Source organism: Caenorhabditis elegans, chromosome X, assembly GCF_000002985.6.
Source record: "Caenorhabditis elegans chromosome X".
NCBI lineage: Eukaryota > Metazoa > Nematoda > Chromadorea > Rhabditida > Rhabditidae > Caenorhabditis > Caenorhabditis elegans.
The window spans coordinates 3,991,185-4,008,056 of NC_003284.9; the positions used below are offsets into that span (position 1 = coordinate 3,991,185).

The 16,872-nt window shown below is 33.6% G+C and overlaps 3 protein-coding genes and 1 non-coding gene across 4 annotated transcripts; all 4 read left to right on the top strand.

Annotated features, from left to right (window-relative positions):
* Window positions 1-3,417: 3,417 nt before the first annotated feature.
* On the top strand, window positions 3,418-3,494 carry R02E12.t1. The gene has a single exon. It is a non-coding gene; the product is annotated as a tRNA-Gly (tRNA).
* Window positions 3,495-6,155: 2,661 nt separating this feature from the next.
* On the top strand, window positions 6,156-8,157 carry R02E12.5 (Zgc:). Its single transcript, NM_076287.3, has 4 exons — window positions 6,156-6,263; window positions 6,311-6,413; window positions 7,182-7,242; window positions 7,292-8,157. The coding sequence occupies exons 1-4, from the start codon at window positions 6,197-6,199 to the stop codon at window positions 7,322-7,324; spliced, it is 264 nt and encodes an 87-aa protein (NP_508688.2). The 5' UTR covers window positions 6,156-6,196; the 3' UTR covers window positions 7,325-8,157.
* A 4,178-nt stretch (window positions 8,158-12,335) lies between these two features.
* On the top strand, window positions 12,336-14,052 carry R02E12.12 (RING-type domain-containing protein). Its single transcript, NM_001368500.2, has 6 exons — window positions 12,336-12,536; window positions 12,586-12,664; window positions 12,717-12,855; window positions 12,905-13,026; window positions 13,085-13,183; window positions 13,827-14,052. Exons 1-6 carry the CDS (start codon window positions 12,348-12,350, stop codon window positions 13,880-13,882), a joined length of 684 nt encoding a protein of 227 aa, NP_001355493.1. The 5' UTR covers window positions 12,336-12,347; the 3' UTR covers window positions 13,883-14,052.
* Window positions 14,053-14,129: 77 nt separating this feature from the next.
* On the top strand, window positions 14,130-16,531 carry R02E12.4 (Tektin). Its single transcript, NM_001365316.3, has 7 exons — window positions 14,130-14,415; window positions 14,525-14,679; window positions 14,728-15,126; window positions 15,171-15,282; window positions 15,327-15,449; window positions 15,992-16,214; window positions 16,269-16,531. The coding sequence occupies exons 1-7, from the start codon at window positions 14,407-14,409 to the stop codon at window positions 16,448-16,450; spliced, it is 1,203 nt and encodes a 400-aa protein (NP_001352248.1). The 5' UTR covers window positions 14,130-14,406; the 3' UTR covers window positions 16,451-16,531.
* The last annotated feature ends 341 nt before the right edge of the window (window positions 16,532-16,872 follow it).

Below are 16,872 nucleotides of genomic sequence, written 5' to 3' on the forward strand. Positions count from 1 at the left end.
GCTTCTGTCTCTCCAGTACTTAGAAGAAAAAACGAAAAGAAAAGACAAAACTTGGTCAGCTTATGTTAATTGAGTAAGAAGTCGCTTCTCGGATTGCTATGCGAACACATACCCGACGAGGAGCTTCCTTGTCTGAAGCTCCTCAGCATTCAAATAATTAAGCAAGAATTTGAAGGAACTTTGATGTTTCTAACGGAAACACCACATAACTAGCCAAACTGTACAATTCAAATAATGTCCCATTTTCAATGGAAACCCCATAAGAATATAAAAAGGTATATTTTCCGATTATAAGTTTATTATAAGTAAATAAACATAGGTTGAGTATTTTTTAATTTCCAGTAGTAAAATGAATAATCTAGTTTTTATGTTTTAAGGTTTTCAAGGCATATTAAATTATTTTTCTTGATTGATTTTTCTCTAATATTATGTGTAAAACACCGTTTATGTAATTCATTCAGTTATTTTTTCCTTAAAAATAGTTATAAATGCATGTGTAACTATTGATTTTTAACCAAATTTTGAAGTTTCAGCAATTTTTTTCGGGATATCATGTTCTTCTTACGGTAAAATGTCTGAAAAATAGGCAAATTGTGTTTCAAATCAAATATTACCCAGAAAACAAAATATGTCCGGACTATCATTCATTTGGCGCGAGTTCGAAAAAAAATTAAGCATTTTCTAATTTTTTGTTTAAAATTCAGCATAAAATCGTGAAAAAATTTGAAAAAACTCGCAATTCCCACATTTGCCGTTTGCCGGAAAATATCGTTTGCCGCCCACCCCTGTCACAACCATCCGATTTAAAACTGAAGAACAATTGGTTTTAAATTACCCAATTCTTCAATGCCCTTTTTTCTTGCGTGACATGCCCAAATTTCACTTAATTCTCAATCTCATCACATCGAATCCCGTTGTTCTTTCTCATCGTACGTCTTGCAAAAACATTTACTCACAAAGTGGTCATAATTCGATCTGATCGAATTAAAGGGAACTGTACCCGGTCACGTTTGCCCTTTTAACTACCAATGGAATTTCAACGACCATTCGCAGTTCTTCACCTGATTTTTGTTGTTGACACAAAACATGGGAAGTGAAACTATCCAGGGTTTTGGTTTGTTTCTTGTTGTGTAGACTTAGTGAAACAGAGCTTTTTGTTTTCTTATTTGAAAGAACATTAAAAAATCTACGTCATTATTTTCCCGGTGTTGATGACGGACTTTTAATGCTCATATGATGAACGCATATGATACATACATTCTCAGATCATATTTGATCATTTATCTCATTTCCCTATAGGTTGTTGGTTTGAACAGAATGGACGCGTCTGCTGAATGCAAATTTCAAAATGAGGCGTCGGAATACATATATTTGGAGAAGATAACTCAATAGATCCGTCCTCTGAACGGCATATTATTTTTTTTCCGCTTTTTTTTACCCCGCTTCTTTTTTTTCTCATCTTCTTTCATCATATCCTTTTATTATAATTCAACGTTCTCCTCTAATCCCGTTGTTTCTTGTTTTTTCTATCCTGAGCGCACTGCTTTTTTGACATCTACCCACTTATGACGTTTGTATCAGGTAGATTTAAGTGTGAGCAAAGAGTTGCACAATTTCCAGATAATAGAAATTTTTTTGAAGTTAAAAGTATTGAACAAACTAAAACAAAAATATATAAACCACTGGCATGTGTAAATTGTCAACTTCCGCAAAACGTTCGATGGTTTTTATTTATTTTTAATTTCAAATTTGAAAAAAATACCTGTATTCTATTATTTTACTACGTCGTAATTTTGGAGATGACCAAAAAAAAATGTTTCACAATTTTTAATTTATGTGCCTCGATTTAAAGGTGGGCAGTTCTTTTGGAAAATTTATGTTCGGAAAATTAGCAAATTGCCGGTTTTCCGAAATCGCCAAAAAATTGCTTTAAAAATTTGGCATCTTACAGGAAATTTTCTTACTTTGCCAAAACAAACATCATGTCGAAAAATTTTAACAGGAAACTGCATTTTTTTTTAGTTTTTTTTGTGGAATTGTCTTAATTCCATGTTAGCTTCAGAAAAAGGTTATAGGATTGATTCAATTTTGCAGTTCAAATAAAGAAATGCCAAATTTTCCGAAAAAAAAACTACCAAGCAAAAAAGGCCAAAAATGTTCAATTTAAGCAATTGCCAATTTTTCCGTTTGCCGCCCGATCGATTTTTTGTTTTTTTCTAATTCTAGGTGTTTTAGAAGATGTTTCATTATGCCATTTGCTCGTTTGTCATTATTTTGTTCTAATGCTGTTGTAATGCTAGTGGTGAAAAAATTCAAAAAAAATTTACAAAGTTTTTTGAAAATTGAAAAATCCCAGTTTCTGCTACATTTTTGAAATTGCCAATCAAAAAAAGGTTTCCTTCGAATTTTATGGTCTACTCATGTTTTAAATATTGATAATCTTTTTTTGCTTACTGCTCCAACTTTAAGACAAAGTTTTTACTGGGTGCGGACACATTATTTAAAAAAAAATAACTACATTTTCTTCAGTGTTTCATATGTAATTATTCACTGAAATTGAGCTTTAAGCTTGAAAGTATTTTTACTTTGATGATTAATCTCGACACATCCAACACAACAAAAGAGAGGAAATGAAAAAGTAAAAGTTATTTAAAAATATATAAAAATTGAAAACATGTTTCAGTCAAAGATCTTGTTCTAAATAACTGGTAGGCAATTTGTGTGAATGAAGCGCTCCGGTGAATAGAAGTAGATTGAGACGCATTCATGATGCTCCAATTCAAAATGAAGAAGAAGAGCTCCTATTCTATTTTTCCTCTTTTCTTTTATTCCCTCTTTTCCGTTTAGTTTGTCTATATGCTTTGAGCTAGTATTTATTATTATTTTTTTATAATTTAGAAAAATAATTGTTTAAAATAGATGACGAAAGCCGAATCACTTTTGTTTGGCAAGTGTTAAGGTCTCTGACGATTGAGTGGATTATGAGATTAATGAATAATGAAAAAGTGCGGAGAGCAAGTTTTGATTAAAAAATAGTGAGTTAAATTAGTCCATATTTTACCATTGCGTGATAGAGTTTCATTAATCTATAATTACGTTGAGTTCTCAGTGTGTTTTTTTTAATTTTAGAGTCAAATGTCAATAACATATTATTAACGCGCTTGCAAAGTAAGTTTGATTTCAAACTTGTAATTTATTTTTTCCAAACAAAATTGTTTATCGTTTAATAATTTTAATTTCTCAAAATTGTCTTAACAACTAAACAAACAATTTAGAGTTCAAAATGTTACCTCGAGCAAATACTTTTAGTTACTGTTTGATTTTAGCCCTTCACGTGAACAAACCCAATTCTTCTTCCTAGTAACCGCGCAGTATTTACCCATTTAAATACGACCTATCTTTCGTCGCTGCCAACACGCGTTCGTGGTGTAATGGTCGGCATGGATGCCTTCCAAGCATTCGACGGGGGTTCGATTCCCCCCCCCCCGAACGCATACATTTTTTTTTGATTTATTTAAAGATCGTGTCAGTTTAGAAATAGACTTTCTATTTTAAGTTTTAAGACTTCATATCTTGTGTATTTTTAGTTGCACCACCACTTGTTAATTCGAATAACTCCATAATTCATTCATATATATTCCACTACTCTTGTCCTAGTGCAATTTATACGGAAGTGCACAAAATAAGTTAGCGAAGAGGTGCAGAAGAGCAGGGTAACCTGGATGACGTGGTGGGGTACTTCAAGCTTTCTATCGCAATTAGCCAGATTGCCCATTTCTGTTTTTCGATGTTTTCTTAAATAGTGCTATACATTTCTCGAGAACTTTTTTCCTGAAAAATTTATGAGCATTCCTAGGAGCCTAGGAGCACGGTAACATGCTCCTTTTTTTGAAAAAAAAAGAAAAATAGAGCAATATGGCTCAATAGCTCAGCTCAGCTCAACAAGCAAAGAATTGCTGAACTGCTCACCCATGTCTTTGTCCCGACCCGTTATTCGTCTTCTTTTCTCTTTTTTTTCTTTATATATTTGTTTTTTCTCCGAAAATGAGCTTCAGCTACAATTTGAAACTTGAGAAAACTAATACATACTTTCCATATCAAATTCAGGATGCAATTTTTTCCATGCAGAAGGACTCATTATTGGATTTACCACTTCCTATTCTATGACGTGCTTGTGTTCTCATTTCAAAATTTGCGCTCAAATTAGCTACAGTACTCCATTTCACATTTTTTTCTTGTCTTCGGCGTCCATGTAATCGCTGCTAATAGTCATGATTGTCGCTCTTTTCTCTCATTTCCATTCACAGCCTATTTCTTGTCATTTTACCATATTTCTTCTCGGTTCAAATTTGGCTTTTAAGAATGGGGGCGGGGCAACTTCAGAAGCTTGAAGAGAAAAAAACATGGTTAGTGTTTTGACGTCCATTTTTTGCACCTTTTTTGTTTCGACTCTCTCTCTTCATTTCTCATTTTTGTGCTTCTTCACTTCTGTCAGCTGAATCAAAGCGATTCCAAAAAAAAAGAAGCGAAGGAGAGTCAGAGAGCACCAATTTCCCGCGAAACAGAAAAAAAATTGCGAACGAACTTCTCAAAATCTGTGGGGCATTTACGCTTCACTCTGAAAATTCCTAAAAGCCTCACTGACCATCCTTGACCTTGGAGGAGGTGCCTCTCATTGAATACGACTTCAAATCTCCCATCATTTGTTGCACACAACGGCGTGGGTTCATAATTAAAAATGGACGACGACGCTTAATGCCATATTTATGACGTGATTCTTCAAGTGTCATCTCGCCGACTTCTCATCGTGTTCTGATTTTTGTGCTCATTTCCCATGCTTCCAGTTGAACAAGCTGTGATTAATCATATTAAAAAGCATAAAGTTGCAAATATGTTCGGGCATGTATAGAGATAGCATAAGTTTCAAACTACAAGTTTTTTCTCGAGCTTTTTAAAATTGGGTACAATAAAATTGAGAGAGAGAGAGAGAGAGACAGAGAGAGATTAGGTATAATCCTATAAGAAAAAGGTTGTTATCATTTTCATAAATTCTGATCTACTATGTGGGTGGGAGGTGGTACTATGAGATTAAAAAATGTAAATTAAATCAAAAACCGGCATTTTTTCAACAATTTCTATCAAAAATATAGTTAGTTTTAAGTGAAGTTTTAAAGCTTTTTTCAAATAATTTGATTTTACTTGCTAATCTTACCGCTTTTTTATAGTTTTGGCTGATAGAAAAATAATCGGAAATCCATTTGATTTTAAAAAATTATATACTTCAGTTATTTTGAGACGTTCCGTTTTTTTGGGAAATTTTGGCTTCAAAAAATTAAATGTTCATATTGTTTCAAACTGGTATGATGAGTTATCTGTGTCAAAAAAATATAAAAATTACAAAATAAAATTTAGTACATACAAAAACGCGCAGAGCCAAGATATGGGCAGAGTGTAGTTTATTTTTTATATAACAAAATAAAAAATTGAAAAAAAAATTTTTTTTGACAATTTTTGAGTTTGCGCAACTTTTTGAGAAAACTATTGCACTGTTGCATGTTCGAATCTCTACAATGTTTTGATATGAATATTTGGAACACAAGTAGACCAATAAATCGAGAATAATTTTTAGGCCAAAATAATTTTAGGCCAAAAAATTGACAAAAACTAAGCAATTAGCGCTTTTTGAAACAATTTTAAAAAAATTCAGAACAGTTTTGGAAAGTTCTCCTATGTTGTTTTATCATTTTCACACCATTGGAGTGATTTTTTAAATTTTCTTACTGACGCTACTTCCCCAGTAACAATACTTGATCGTTGCAATATTTCCTACTAAATTCTCTATTTCGCCATTCTTAAATGTTTATAAATCAGAAACTTGTCAAAATTTGCTGAAAACTAGAGCATTCTCTCCACGTTTCTCACTTTTCCCCTTTACATGTCACACAGCTCACGTTCGCATTAGTCAAATATGCTGCTGAGCAGAGAGTCGAAAGAAAATCGCTGGCTTCATCTTGAGCTACAACACAAATTGCACAAGTTCCCATAGCCTTTTTTTTTGTGAATTTTGTCCTCTTCTTCCCAATTGTGTTCTACGTCATTTGAAATAATTAAATATTTGCTATAACTTTAAAGAAAATAAAATACTTGATTTCCAGTGTTTCATCTGATATTTCTCATTCGGCTGTTTAGCGACGTTATGGGCTGTCACTTCTCGCGCACGTCGTCTACCGAAGATATCCGCAAAAGTGTTGATAAGACTCCAGGTATGTGGCTATAAAAACGTTATCTTTGTTTAATATCAATTTTCTAGAACCACTTCCCAAAAAGCCGACACCAACGAATCGCGCTCCAGCTCAAGAGCTGCGAAGTGCTAACAACGGAAATATTCTGCAAATTGCTGGAAAGCCAATCATGTGAGTTGCCGGTTATGTTTAATTGAATTTTTTACTTTTGGACTTCAGGTGGAGTTAGTTTAACAAAAATAAATAAAATGAAAAATCAGTAGGAAAAGGTTTTGAGATCTGTATTTGTTAGGGGACTTTTTGTGAAAAATCTAAGAAATAGTTTGTAAAAGCATTCTTTCAGCAATTTCTGAAAGCTTCTTTTAAACTTGGAATTAAAAAAATTCTTTTGGCATTGGAATTTTAGTAAAATTTGTATACTCTTTGAATGAGGTTTTAATAACTTAAACATGTGAGTAACGTATTTTGCTAAAAAATAGTGGAATGGGTCCTAATAATTGGATATACCTGTAAAAAAAGTATAAAACTTACAATTTGTTAAATGATTTTTTCAATTTTGCAAAGATTTCGAGAAACTATTTAGGTCACGCCTAATTTCTTTTGAGTTTTCCGGTAAATCCGAATTAATTTTTATGGTCACATTTAAAAAAGAAAATCTGAATTATTTGTGGACAAATTAACAAAATTTTATAACGTGTTTATTTTGTCGGGTACCCTTCATGAAATAAAAACATACTAGTGAACATTTCATGACTTGGAAAAAAAACCAAATTTCCCCTCAGCTTATTTACAAATCTGACGTCATCTTGAAATCGGAAGCCACTATTTTTAACTCTCGGAAACTACTTCCGCAGTTCCACTTTATTCAAAAGAAGAAAAGAGTCGAAAAGAAAGGCGGAACTAAAATCTGAATTCCAAAATAAAGACCATTTATTTCAGCGAGGTCGAAAGTGCCAGTCAAGCCGATTTCTTCCGTATGTTGGACGACAAAATCAATAGGGTTGGTTGGAAGTTTAAGCATTGATTGAAATTGAACTTAAAATTTTCAGGGAAAAGGCGGCGATTCTGACAGTGAAAACTGACACGTCGAAATTCAGTGATATTCCTAACAATTCGAGTGCTTCTGTATCATGTCCGGTTACAACATTCCATTTTTATGGAATGACTTCAAACATCCTGGTGGTTTTCTTTATCTTCTTCCTCTCTTGACCCTCTCTTTTAAAGTTTGCCACTGTTCGTACCATATCCTATCATAATTACCATTTCCCTTTTTTTTGCTTCTCTGACGGTTTCGTAGTGCGGTTCACGACCAATCACTCTTAAGTTACCTATTCTGTGTTCCTCCTACGTATTTTTTCTTGCAAAAACATTGTAGAACAATAACGACAGATTGATTACTTCACGGCTAATGGAAACACAAATTCAAACGTTTCCCATATTATAGATTAAATTTCAATTTTTTCCAAACTTTGTTACTTATTTTTGATTGACTGTGATACAGGTGAACATCCTTATGAGAAAATGAACTGGTGAGATCTTGTCAAATCAAATTTGTAACAGAGTATGTAACTTTAGAATTTTTGACTAGAAACACTTTGTGCCCCCCGATTTTTGTACTTACTGTCATTTCCTAGCTTTCCCTCCAACGTTTTCAGGTCTCTCTTTCCGAATAACCCCCGTTCATCGAAAATATTTCGCTTTCACAGTTTTCCACATTCCCATTAGTCCCTCTTTATTTTTATCTATGGATCGATATTACTATGATCAATTGTTCATGTCAAATTTTTGTACTTGTCCTTTTTATTTTCTTTTTAAAAAATGTTTCCCTCACTTCTTTGAATATATATTTTTTCAACTGTTTCAAATTTATTCTCCTTTCTGTTTTCCACGTCCGAATAATGAATGTTTGGCAAATATTATGTTGTATTGAGAATTTTCACACGATTTGCGAGGTGTGTCTGAATTCAAAAAAAGAATATGTAAATGTAAATATGTAAATGTCTGTAACGGACACATCAAAAATAACTATGCTTTAACGAGTTTAAACTCGGTTGATACATATATCCACAAATCCTAAAGGCTCTAAAGACGAATTTTAACATAATGGTTTGAATTTGACACAATTAAATTTCAAAATTGAATTTTATACAATTTATCATCCCAATTTATCATTCAGCTCAATAATTTTCTTGTTGTTTGTGATTATTTGTGCCTAATCCCAATTTAGTTAACTTGAACTGGAAGCATGAGACATTTGCTTTTTGGATTTGTAATGCAATTTTTCAGTCCACCTTCTGTTTCAGAAAAATCGTATTAACAAATAATGGAGTTATCTGATCTAAATTGAATATAGCAGAATATGACATCAGATGGAAGTCATTTTTAATTTTATACCCGACGAGCAAAATAAAATCTTCAGTGCCCACATTGGCGTATTTGATAGATATGAGAAACAACCGCATTGGTTACCAGCGCCAATTTTTTTCGGAAGCTCCGTGTTCTCTGGTTTTTCTACACTGTAGAATTTTCCTTTTAAACTGCCACAAATATATAAATTCGGTGTTTTTTATTGCTTTTTTGCGCGATTTAGAAGTGAAGAGCCACCGGATGAATTTTGAATAAAACTTGTTTTAATTTGGCAAACGGGGACATATTTTTTCTTTGAAAGCTCACAGAGCTTTTTTTTCTGAAATTTTTGCTGCTTATAATTCACATTTCACCATTTTCTAAATTTATTAAGTTTGCTTATCATAGTCCAAAGTCATAAAAAATACTAGAAAAGCAGTTGAAGAATTTCTAGATTTTCTAAAAGTTTTGATCCAAAGTTTTTTTAAATTGTCAAATTTTCTAAGAATTTTTTTAAATAAAATATAGACAACTTAACAAAAAGACAAAAATCAATTGGCATGCATGGTTTGCAAAAAAATTTTGATTTTTTTTGCTTGTTCAATGTTATTTTCTGTAGCTTTATATACTTGATATGTATTTTCTTTGAAAAATTGTCAAACGTAAAATTGAAACATATAACCTGGCACAACACAAGAAAGTTTAAACGATAAAAGTGCAAAAATAAGACACTAAGAACTAAACGAATCATAATTGCAACTTTCTCAAAGTTTATCATTTTCTGTATGCAATTTTATCTTAAACACCCCGCGCTAAATCTTACTATTTCGAAATTCTCTGTGATCTATCATTTTTTCAAGTTAGAGTTCAGAAGTCTACAATGTCATTTGTTTATTCAGTTTTACCCAAGGTGCAAAGGTTCCAAGTGTCGTGCGACCTTTTGAAATATTCAGTTCCGGCCTGGGTATCAATTTTCTAATTGCTACATCAAAAATTCCCCCACTGCGTGGCATTTGACAGAAATGGTCACATGTATTTGAACAGAAAAAACTGACGAATTCTCTTTGTTTGACCAACTAATGAAAACTCAATTTTTGCTCTTTTTCAAATAAAATCCGAATAAATCTTGGCGGCTCTTCATTCGTCAAATCAGTCGGATTCACATTGTGTAAACATCATTTTTCGATCATTGCATTCTCAAAGGCTCTCGATTTCTCCAACATGTTAATGTCAGAAACTAAGCCCTGAAATTCTGAGTTTGTGTGAGTTTTGTGTCATTTTCTCACAACACAATCTACCAGAAAACCAAACCTACCTTTTTCTGTGCTTTTCAGGCTTTCCAATTTCAGTATCACAATAGCGGGTTTCAATTATTCAGAGAAGATTTGAATGACTTCTCATTCTTTCAGAAAGCTGTGAAAGTACCCGCGAACCGGAATGTCCTAATCAAGAAAGAGCTGGCTCCTCCTCTCTATTTTTCGTCTTCTTTCTCCTTCCATTCCATAGATAATCCTCCCCGAAGTTGGCGGATAGCTTTCTTTGAGTCGTTTCCAGTCACTCCATCTTGTTTCTTTCCGTGTCATTTCCGTTTGTCAGGAAAAAGTTCCAAAATCGCCATTAGCAAATCATTACGTCCAAATAGAGATTATGTTTTATTCACTAATATGAAGACGAGGATTTGAGTATGTGTACACGATGATGTTGTAGCCGGGTTGCTAGGTGTCTTTGGTTTTTTTTTCAAGTAGTTTTCAGAAGTAATAATTCATTGTTGAGTTTAAACAATAACGTCAATCCTTACTTCAGGCAATTTGCAATATGAATGATTTTAGGTACTCTATTCCAGATGCGCCACTTTGCGATTATTGTACTTTACTCTCGTTTCTATGACATTTCCATCTATTTCAGAAAAGCATTGTTGTATTCAATTTTTTTTTTAAACATACATATACATGCCTGTCCTGTCGAGACTTGGTACCGTATTTTTGCGCAAAAATCGGAAAATTTAAAGTCAGTGTCATAGTGCTGTTTTGGATTATCAGTCGAAAATGCCAATTTCTCCTAAATTTTATAAATTCAAAGTTGGAATAAAAATAATGGTTTTTTCTACGACTTTTTGTTTTTATAGTTTTCTAGTTTAAAAAATTGTAAGTGTTTGAGATTCGAACTTCGAATATGCAGAGTTAAATATTTTGACGATTTGGCAACTTGCCAATAACTTTGACTTACTCTATCATAATTATTACTATCCATCAATGCTACTTCTGAAAAAAAAAACCTCGTGGTTTTAAAGTTTTTAACGTATAAATATTTCACAACTTTTTTTACTAACAAAATTTCATATCCTTGAGCTCAATTTTTTTCAAAATAGAGCACTCTATGTTTTTTTTTTCGTTCACTAGCTTTTTTTAAAACATGAACCGTGGTGAGTTTGAATATATTTTTTTAAGAAGCGTGACAGATTCAGGCACAACTCACGTTGAGCCACACATTTTGAAGTGGTTGTGCTCCTCATATGCCCTTTTCTAGATTTGTTTTCCACTCTTCCTTCCTCCCATCACTCCAAGTTCTCGGACGACAGACGAACGCAGTCAACTGTGAACATCCTTTCATTGGCATATCCCTGCTACTTTTGTGCTTCCGAAATTTCATTTCAGGATCAGCCCTTTTAAAGTGCTCCACTTTGATTAACTCAAACTCCAATTGGTCCTCGGCAATTTTTTTTCTACCAAATGAGATTTGCAAGTCTTCAAAAAAGAAAGAAAAACATGCACATCTTTAGGCACTTTTCAAGTAACTTCACTTTTTTTTCTCTTTTTTGGTCCATGTTCTTGCTGTTCTCAATTATGGAGAGTGGCGCAAATTGTGCACTCTTTTCATAAACTTTCTTGCTTTGAAAAATTGTGTGTTGTATTTTGCATTCTGGTCGTTGAACTTTGATTTATTTCTCAGAAAAATTATAGCCTTTCTAACAAAATGTGTCACGTCACGTAGTGTCAGAAAATACTTTTTTTAAAAAGATTTCTCATTGCAAATACGTTTCTATTTTTCTGATGATATTAATTTTATTTCGTTTTTATTTTCTCAAAAGAAAAGTGTTTGAGCTCACTTTTGGACTCCCAGGCAAAAAATTGTAAACGCACTTATAATAGTCAACTATATTAGTCAAATGTACCCAAAAACTAGAATAACCCACGCTAAAAAAATGTTTTGGATTTTTCAAACTCTCCAGTCAAAGTTTTGGTAAATTTCCAAATTTTCCCAAAATGTAAACTTTTTGAAAAAATCGAAAAGCATAATATTAATGTGATTGGTAATTTTTGAAAAATTTCCCCACAGTCGATGTTCCAATTTCGAACAAGCAAAAAATTCTGCAAAAATATGAAATTCAAAGTCGGTTTGCTATTTTTATCATTGCATTTACCCCTATGCCCGTAAAATGTTTTAAAAAAAAGTGATTTTGCCGATTTTTGGCAATTTTAAAGATGTAAAATTTTCTTTTTCCGTCATACCTGAGACAAAATCGAACTTGCTTTTTCTGAATAATGAGACAACACTAGAAAAAATTCGCTTTAAAGCCTTTTGAATTAAATTATTTCTACAAAAAAATCTACATAAAATAATACAATTTCAAAATCTCCCCTTTTCCAATTTAAAATAAGTCTCTGGCCCTAAACTTTGATAGATGATCTAATACCTGCTTAAACTATTTTCTCTGAATTTAACTTTCTTGTCCGCAATTTTTTCAATCCAACTTTAAGGATGACCGTAGAAGAACAAGTTGTGGAAATGCTGTCAAACTTGGATTTTGAAAGCCTAGAGTTTGAAGACGTCCAGTGTCATATATGTTTTCAAGTCAATCATGAGCCAGTCACTTTTCTCACCTGTAAGCACAGTATTTGTGCCGGATGTGCAGGTCGTTGGCTATCATCGTGTAGTGTCTGCCCAATGGTAATTTGGTGATTCATGGAACTTTGAAAAAAACTTAAAATAATTTTAGTGCCGAACGCGGGTGAGGGAAATTCATTTGAATGATGATTTGAAAAAGAAGTCATTGGAGTTTTTGAAGCTTCATCCAGGTTTGTAGATGAGTATCACTGAATCCTAGCCTTTAAAAAATTATTTCTCCAGAACAAGAACTTCCGGAAGATATAAAGTGGGAGCAGTGTTGTCATGAAACAGTTTTTTGGTCTCTTCAACAACGGAAACGAGCAAACGAGTCTGATGCAGTATTTTATGGTTCTCAGCCAGTTGTACCGGAGCATCTCAGGTGTCAACGTCACTAATTTTCTTATTTACCTTTATTAGTTTTCCTTTAGCGCAGAAGAATCAAATGATTTCATTGAAACAAAAAGACTGGAAAACATTCGAATACGACTTGATGTCCTTACGAAACAAGTTGCCGAGCAAACTCCACGCGTACAACAATACTACAATGTTGGTTAGTTAATTTCTTGAGTTTAGAAAAAAAAAACAAAAAGTTATAGTTTTTGTTTTAGAGAAATTTAATCAATTGTTTTATCAAAACGAAATTAGCTATCGCGACGAAGATCAAGAATGGCGGATGGTTCACGGACGCGGGTTAATTAGAATTCCACGTAAGTTTGCAAATTCAGCAGATCAAGCTCAGTAGTTTATGATTCATCACTCTTTTTAATGCACAAAATCCCAGTTTTCAGTTACCAAAAAATGTCAGAAGTTTATAGATTTCGGCACACTTCAGGCCAAGTTCAATTTAGAATAACAGTATTTTATTACATTTATACACATAGCTCCAATATACCAAACTTCATAATGGGTCTTCAAAAAATGCTCATACAAGTCTATAACTATTCATTTTTTTTTGAGGAACTAGTAATACCCAAAAAATAGCCAATTTTATTATGCGTTTTTACTTTGATCATTTTCAGTCGGTAGGTAAATGATGTAAAACGTACAAATCGACAAAATTAAAAATTTCAGCTGAATTATGTTTTTTCTTCGAAATATTGAACCAGCATAGAAAATTTTTGAAATTGTTTGAGAGGTCGCATAATCATATTTGGGTTTTGATAGTCAATTCGAGACTAATAACATAAAAAGTTTGACCATTTCCAAGAAATTCCCTTCAAAGAAACTTTCAAAAAAAAAAACCTAGCTACTTTTTTCTAATTATGACTAGCAAATTCGATATTCAGGGTTTTTCTAGTTCATAAGTAAGTACAGTAATACTGAAAATTGCACGTTTTTCCGTTATTGCAGGATCAACAAATCGTCACTATTGCCCATTGCGTTTCCGCCGTTCGCACAGCAGTTAGTTAACACACGGAATTTTCCGGTTTTCAAATGTACATGTTGCCATTCCTAAAAATCGTATTTTTTATGTGACATTTTTTCCCGGATATTTTCAAATTTCCTTTTTTTTAACCTAATTCATCTTTTTTCTTTTTCTCCAATATATATATTTTTTTAATGAATTCCAAGATTCTCATGTCAGTGCGAGGGCCGAGCAAAATATTCTAGGCCAGCGGTGGTGTAGTCCTCTCGGAATTGTAATTCGGATTCAACTTCAGCTTTTTGACATTAAAATGCTTCATTTCTCAGACTTATTGAAATTTATTTGTGAAAAAGTGTAAAGCACTACCTACTGGTAATGGGGAGTCGAAGAAATATTCGAAAAGTCGATGAGGTGTGAAATTGACGTCAAGGGGCAGTCTCCACAGGATATGTGCTTCGCTTGACACACCTTTGGCAAACTTCACAACAAGCAAGATATTCAGTCAGTTGGTCATAGAGCTTCTCTTGGGAGCCGTTTGCCACAATAGTCCTGAGATTTTCAGCAATGTCACGGGTGAGCTTTTGTATTTTTCCCTTTTTTTTTTGGTTTTAAACGAAGCCAATTTGATCCAACATATGAACATCATCATGGGAATATTTTCAGCTAATGATTTTATTTACAGAGAACAGAGTACGATGATCCTATTGAGATTGTGCGAATGGCACGGCTCGCCGTCAAGGAAGCTAATATGCGAGCAGCCCGAATGCAGGGACAAACTACTCAACAGCTGATGCAAAGAGTTAAGGACTTGAAATATTGGAGTGGTGAAATTGATAGGTACATTCAGCGTGGTATATGCCAAGTTCTAGTTTAATTATACTTCAGAGAACTCGCTGACGTCAAAGAAGAGCATGACGATCTTCTCCGATGTTATCGCCGTCTTCAACTGTGTCTGGATATAACTGGAAGATCGTCGAGATGCAATGAGAGTTGCCTTGCAGTTCGTCGTAAGAAAGTTCAAGTAGGGGATCACACTTCTGATAGAGTTGACATGGAGTTGCATAAGGAGAAAGAGCTGATGACTGATACAATGAAGCAGATGAAAGAAATAGGTGAAAGAGTGGAACGTCAGCTTGAGGTTAATCAATCAGCCCGGAAAAATCTGTTGAGAGATTTGACTTTGAAACAAGAAGCCATCAGCTTAGATCACAAGTCGGTTGCAATTGGAGCCGATGGCACTAAAACAGTTATTCGAACACCTGATGGTGATCGTCTGGATTTCAGGTACACTTTACCATTATCATTATGAATATAAACTTAGTTTCCAGAGAAGGAGCACCGTTGCAACGAATGAGTGAATACTCAGAATGGATTGAAAACACCGGAAACAATCTGAACTATGCGGCAAGGGCAAGAGTTCACAGTAGGAAAATTGGGCAGGTGGGGAATATGAGGGTAGAACTACGCGAGAGGAAAACTTTCAGAAATTGTGTCAATCAATTCGTGAAATGGCACATCAGCTGCGCACTGAGGCAATCGCTGTCGAAGCACTTCTGAAAGATTCTGTCAGAAACTGGCAAGAATGGAAGGACAATTTGCATTCACAGGTTTGGAGGGGTTTTATGTTATTTGAGTTTTAATCACATACGGCAGGTTTTAGGTACAATGTATCAAAATATTACCTTCTAGCTTTTAAAGTATAAAACGTAAGGGTTACTTAAACGAGATACACTAAGTTTTAAGTAGTCTAGTACTCACAAGTGAATTTCTATAATATTCCGAACTGAAATTAGAAAACGTCAAAAGTTGGCTAGACCTGGTTTTCAACACCTTTTATTGGAATATTACTATGCAACTCCAGATCTCTGGGTAATACTCGAGGACAAACTCCTGTTACTGTCTCGATGTTTAGGACCGTAGTCCGTAGATGGTTTTTCATGATATCAAGATGGAGTGAACGATCGTTAATGTTTTTTGTATCCGAAGATATAATAAATACAATAAACTTCTCTCCATTACAACAAAGTTTCAAAAAAAGCTCACTTTATTAGGATTTCCATGTTTTCAAAAATATTTTTCTAGCTATCACTAATCGGATTCAAATTTACAACCTCTGTATAAAATGCACATTATTACACAACTTTTTCAGGTTAACGGCAAGGACAAAGAAATCAAAAACGCCGATGGAGCAATTGAGGAAATTTCATTCAGCTTGCGACAAAAAAGTGGACCTCTTCAAGTTGCACTTTCTCGTCAGAACCAACGTGGCTTACGCCCTGGAATTGAGCTGTGCAATGATAAAGCTCAACATGCACTCCACCAAGAGCTCATGATGCTTAAAGGAACTTTTTTGAGTCTGGAAAATCAACTTGGTATATGAAAATTGATCATATTTTTTCTAAATCGTTGGATTGTTTTCATTGCAGACAAGGCAAAAGAAAGTAGGAAAAAGCTGGACAATGATCGTGACAAACTTCAGCGCAAGCTTGACATCTGTGATCACAACTTGACAATTGATAATGAGATTCTCCGACAGATTCGTACATCGTACCCTCACGAAATTCAACTCTCTGGTTTCTTGTTGAGCGAGACAAAAGAACATAGATAATCCTTTTCCACTTTTCAATTTTCGTTAGTTTAGAATTCTCTCTTTTGATATCTAAATCGATTAATCATATGAATGGTTTTTCTTTTGTTTTGTTTTTTTTTTCATAGATAATAGATCACAAGATAGAATAATGTTTACTTCTTAAAATTAAATATATCAAAAAGTCAGTTTTTGCTGACACATTAATTCCGATTGATCACGGCTGTCAAAAAGGTTTCGTTATTTTTTTACGCCCATCCAAAGCGCACACGTCTATATTGTAGTTCAAAACCGTGTGTCTGTTATCGTTTTCTCACGCTTGCATCATATAGACACAATGATGAAAAAACTCACATTGAAGTTATTATCAGGATGATTGTGTTTTTTTTTAATTTTTCACCAGGAATTGGTTTGCTTCTTGTTTTTAGCGAACAACTATGAAG

What these genes read in the sequence shown, in the direction of transcription:
- R02E12.5 (NM_076287.3), top strand. Translation starts at nt 6,197, where the DNA reads ATGGGCTGTCACTTCTCGCGCACGTCGTCTACCGAAGATATCCGCAAA. An exon ending in ATTGCTGGAAAGCCAATCAT is followed by an intron (nt 6,414 to 7,181) that starts GTGAGTTGCCGG and finishes CATTTATTTCAG; the next exon opens with CGAGGTCGAAAGTGCCAGTC. An exon ending in TGGACGACAAAATCAATAGG is followed by an intron (nt 7,243 to 7,291) that starts GTTGGTTGGAAG and finishes TAAAATTTTCAG; the next exon opens with GGAAAAGGCGGCGATTCTGA.
- R02E12.12 (NM_001368500.2), top strand. Translation starts at nt 12,348, where the DNA reads ATGACCGTAGAAGAACAAGTTGTGGAAATGCTGTCAAACTTGGATTTT. An exon ending in CGTGTAGTGTCTGCCCAATG is followed by an intron (nt 12,537 to 12,585) that starts GTAATTTGGTGA and finishes AAATAATTTTAG; the next exon opens with TGCCGAACGCGGGTGAGGGA. An exon ending in ACAACAATACTACAATGTTG is followed by an intron (nt 13,027 to 13,084) that starts GTTAGTTAATTT and finishes TTTTTGTTTTAG; the next exon opens with AGAAATTTAATCAATTGTTT.
- R02E12.4 (NM_001365316.3), top strand. An exon ending in ACAGTAGGAAAATTGGGCAG is followed by an intron (nt 15,283 to 15,326) that starts GTGGGGAATATG and finishes GAAAACTTTCAG; the next exon opens with AAATTGTGTCAATCAATTCG. An exon ending in GAGTCTGGAAAATCAACTTG is followed by an intron (nt 16,215 to 16,268) that starts GTATATGAAAAT and finishes TTTTCATTGCAG; the next exon opens with ACAAGGCAAAAGAAAGTAGG.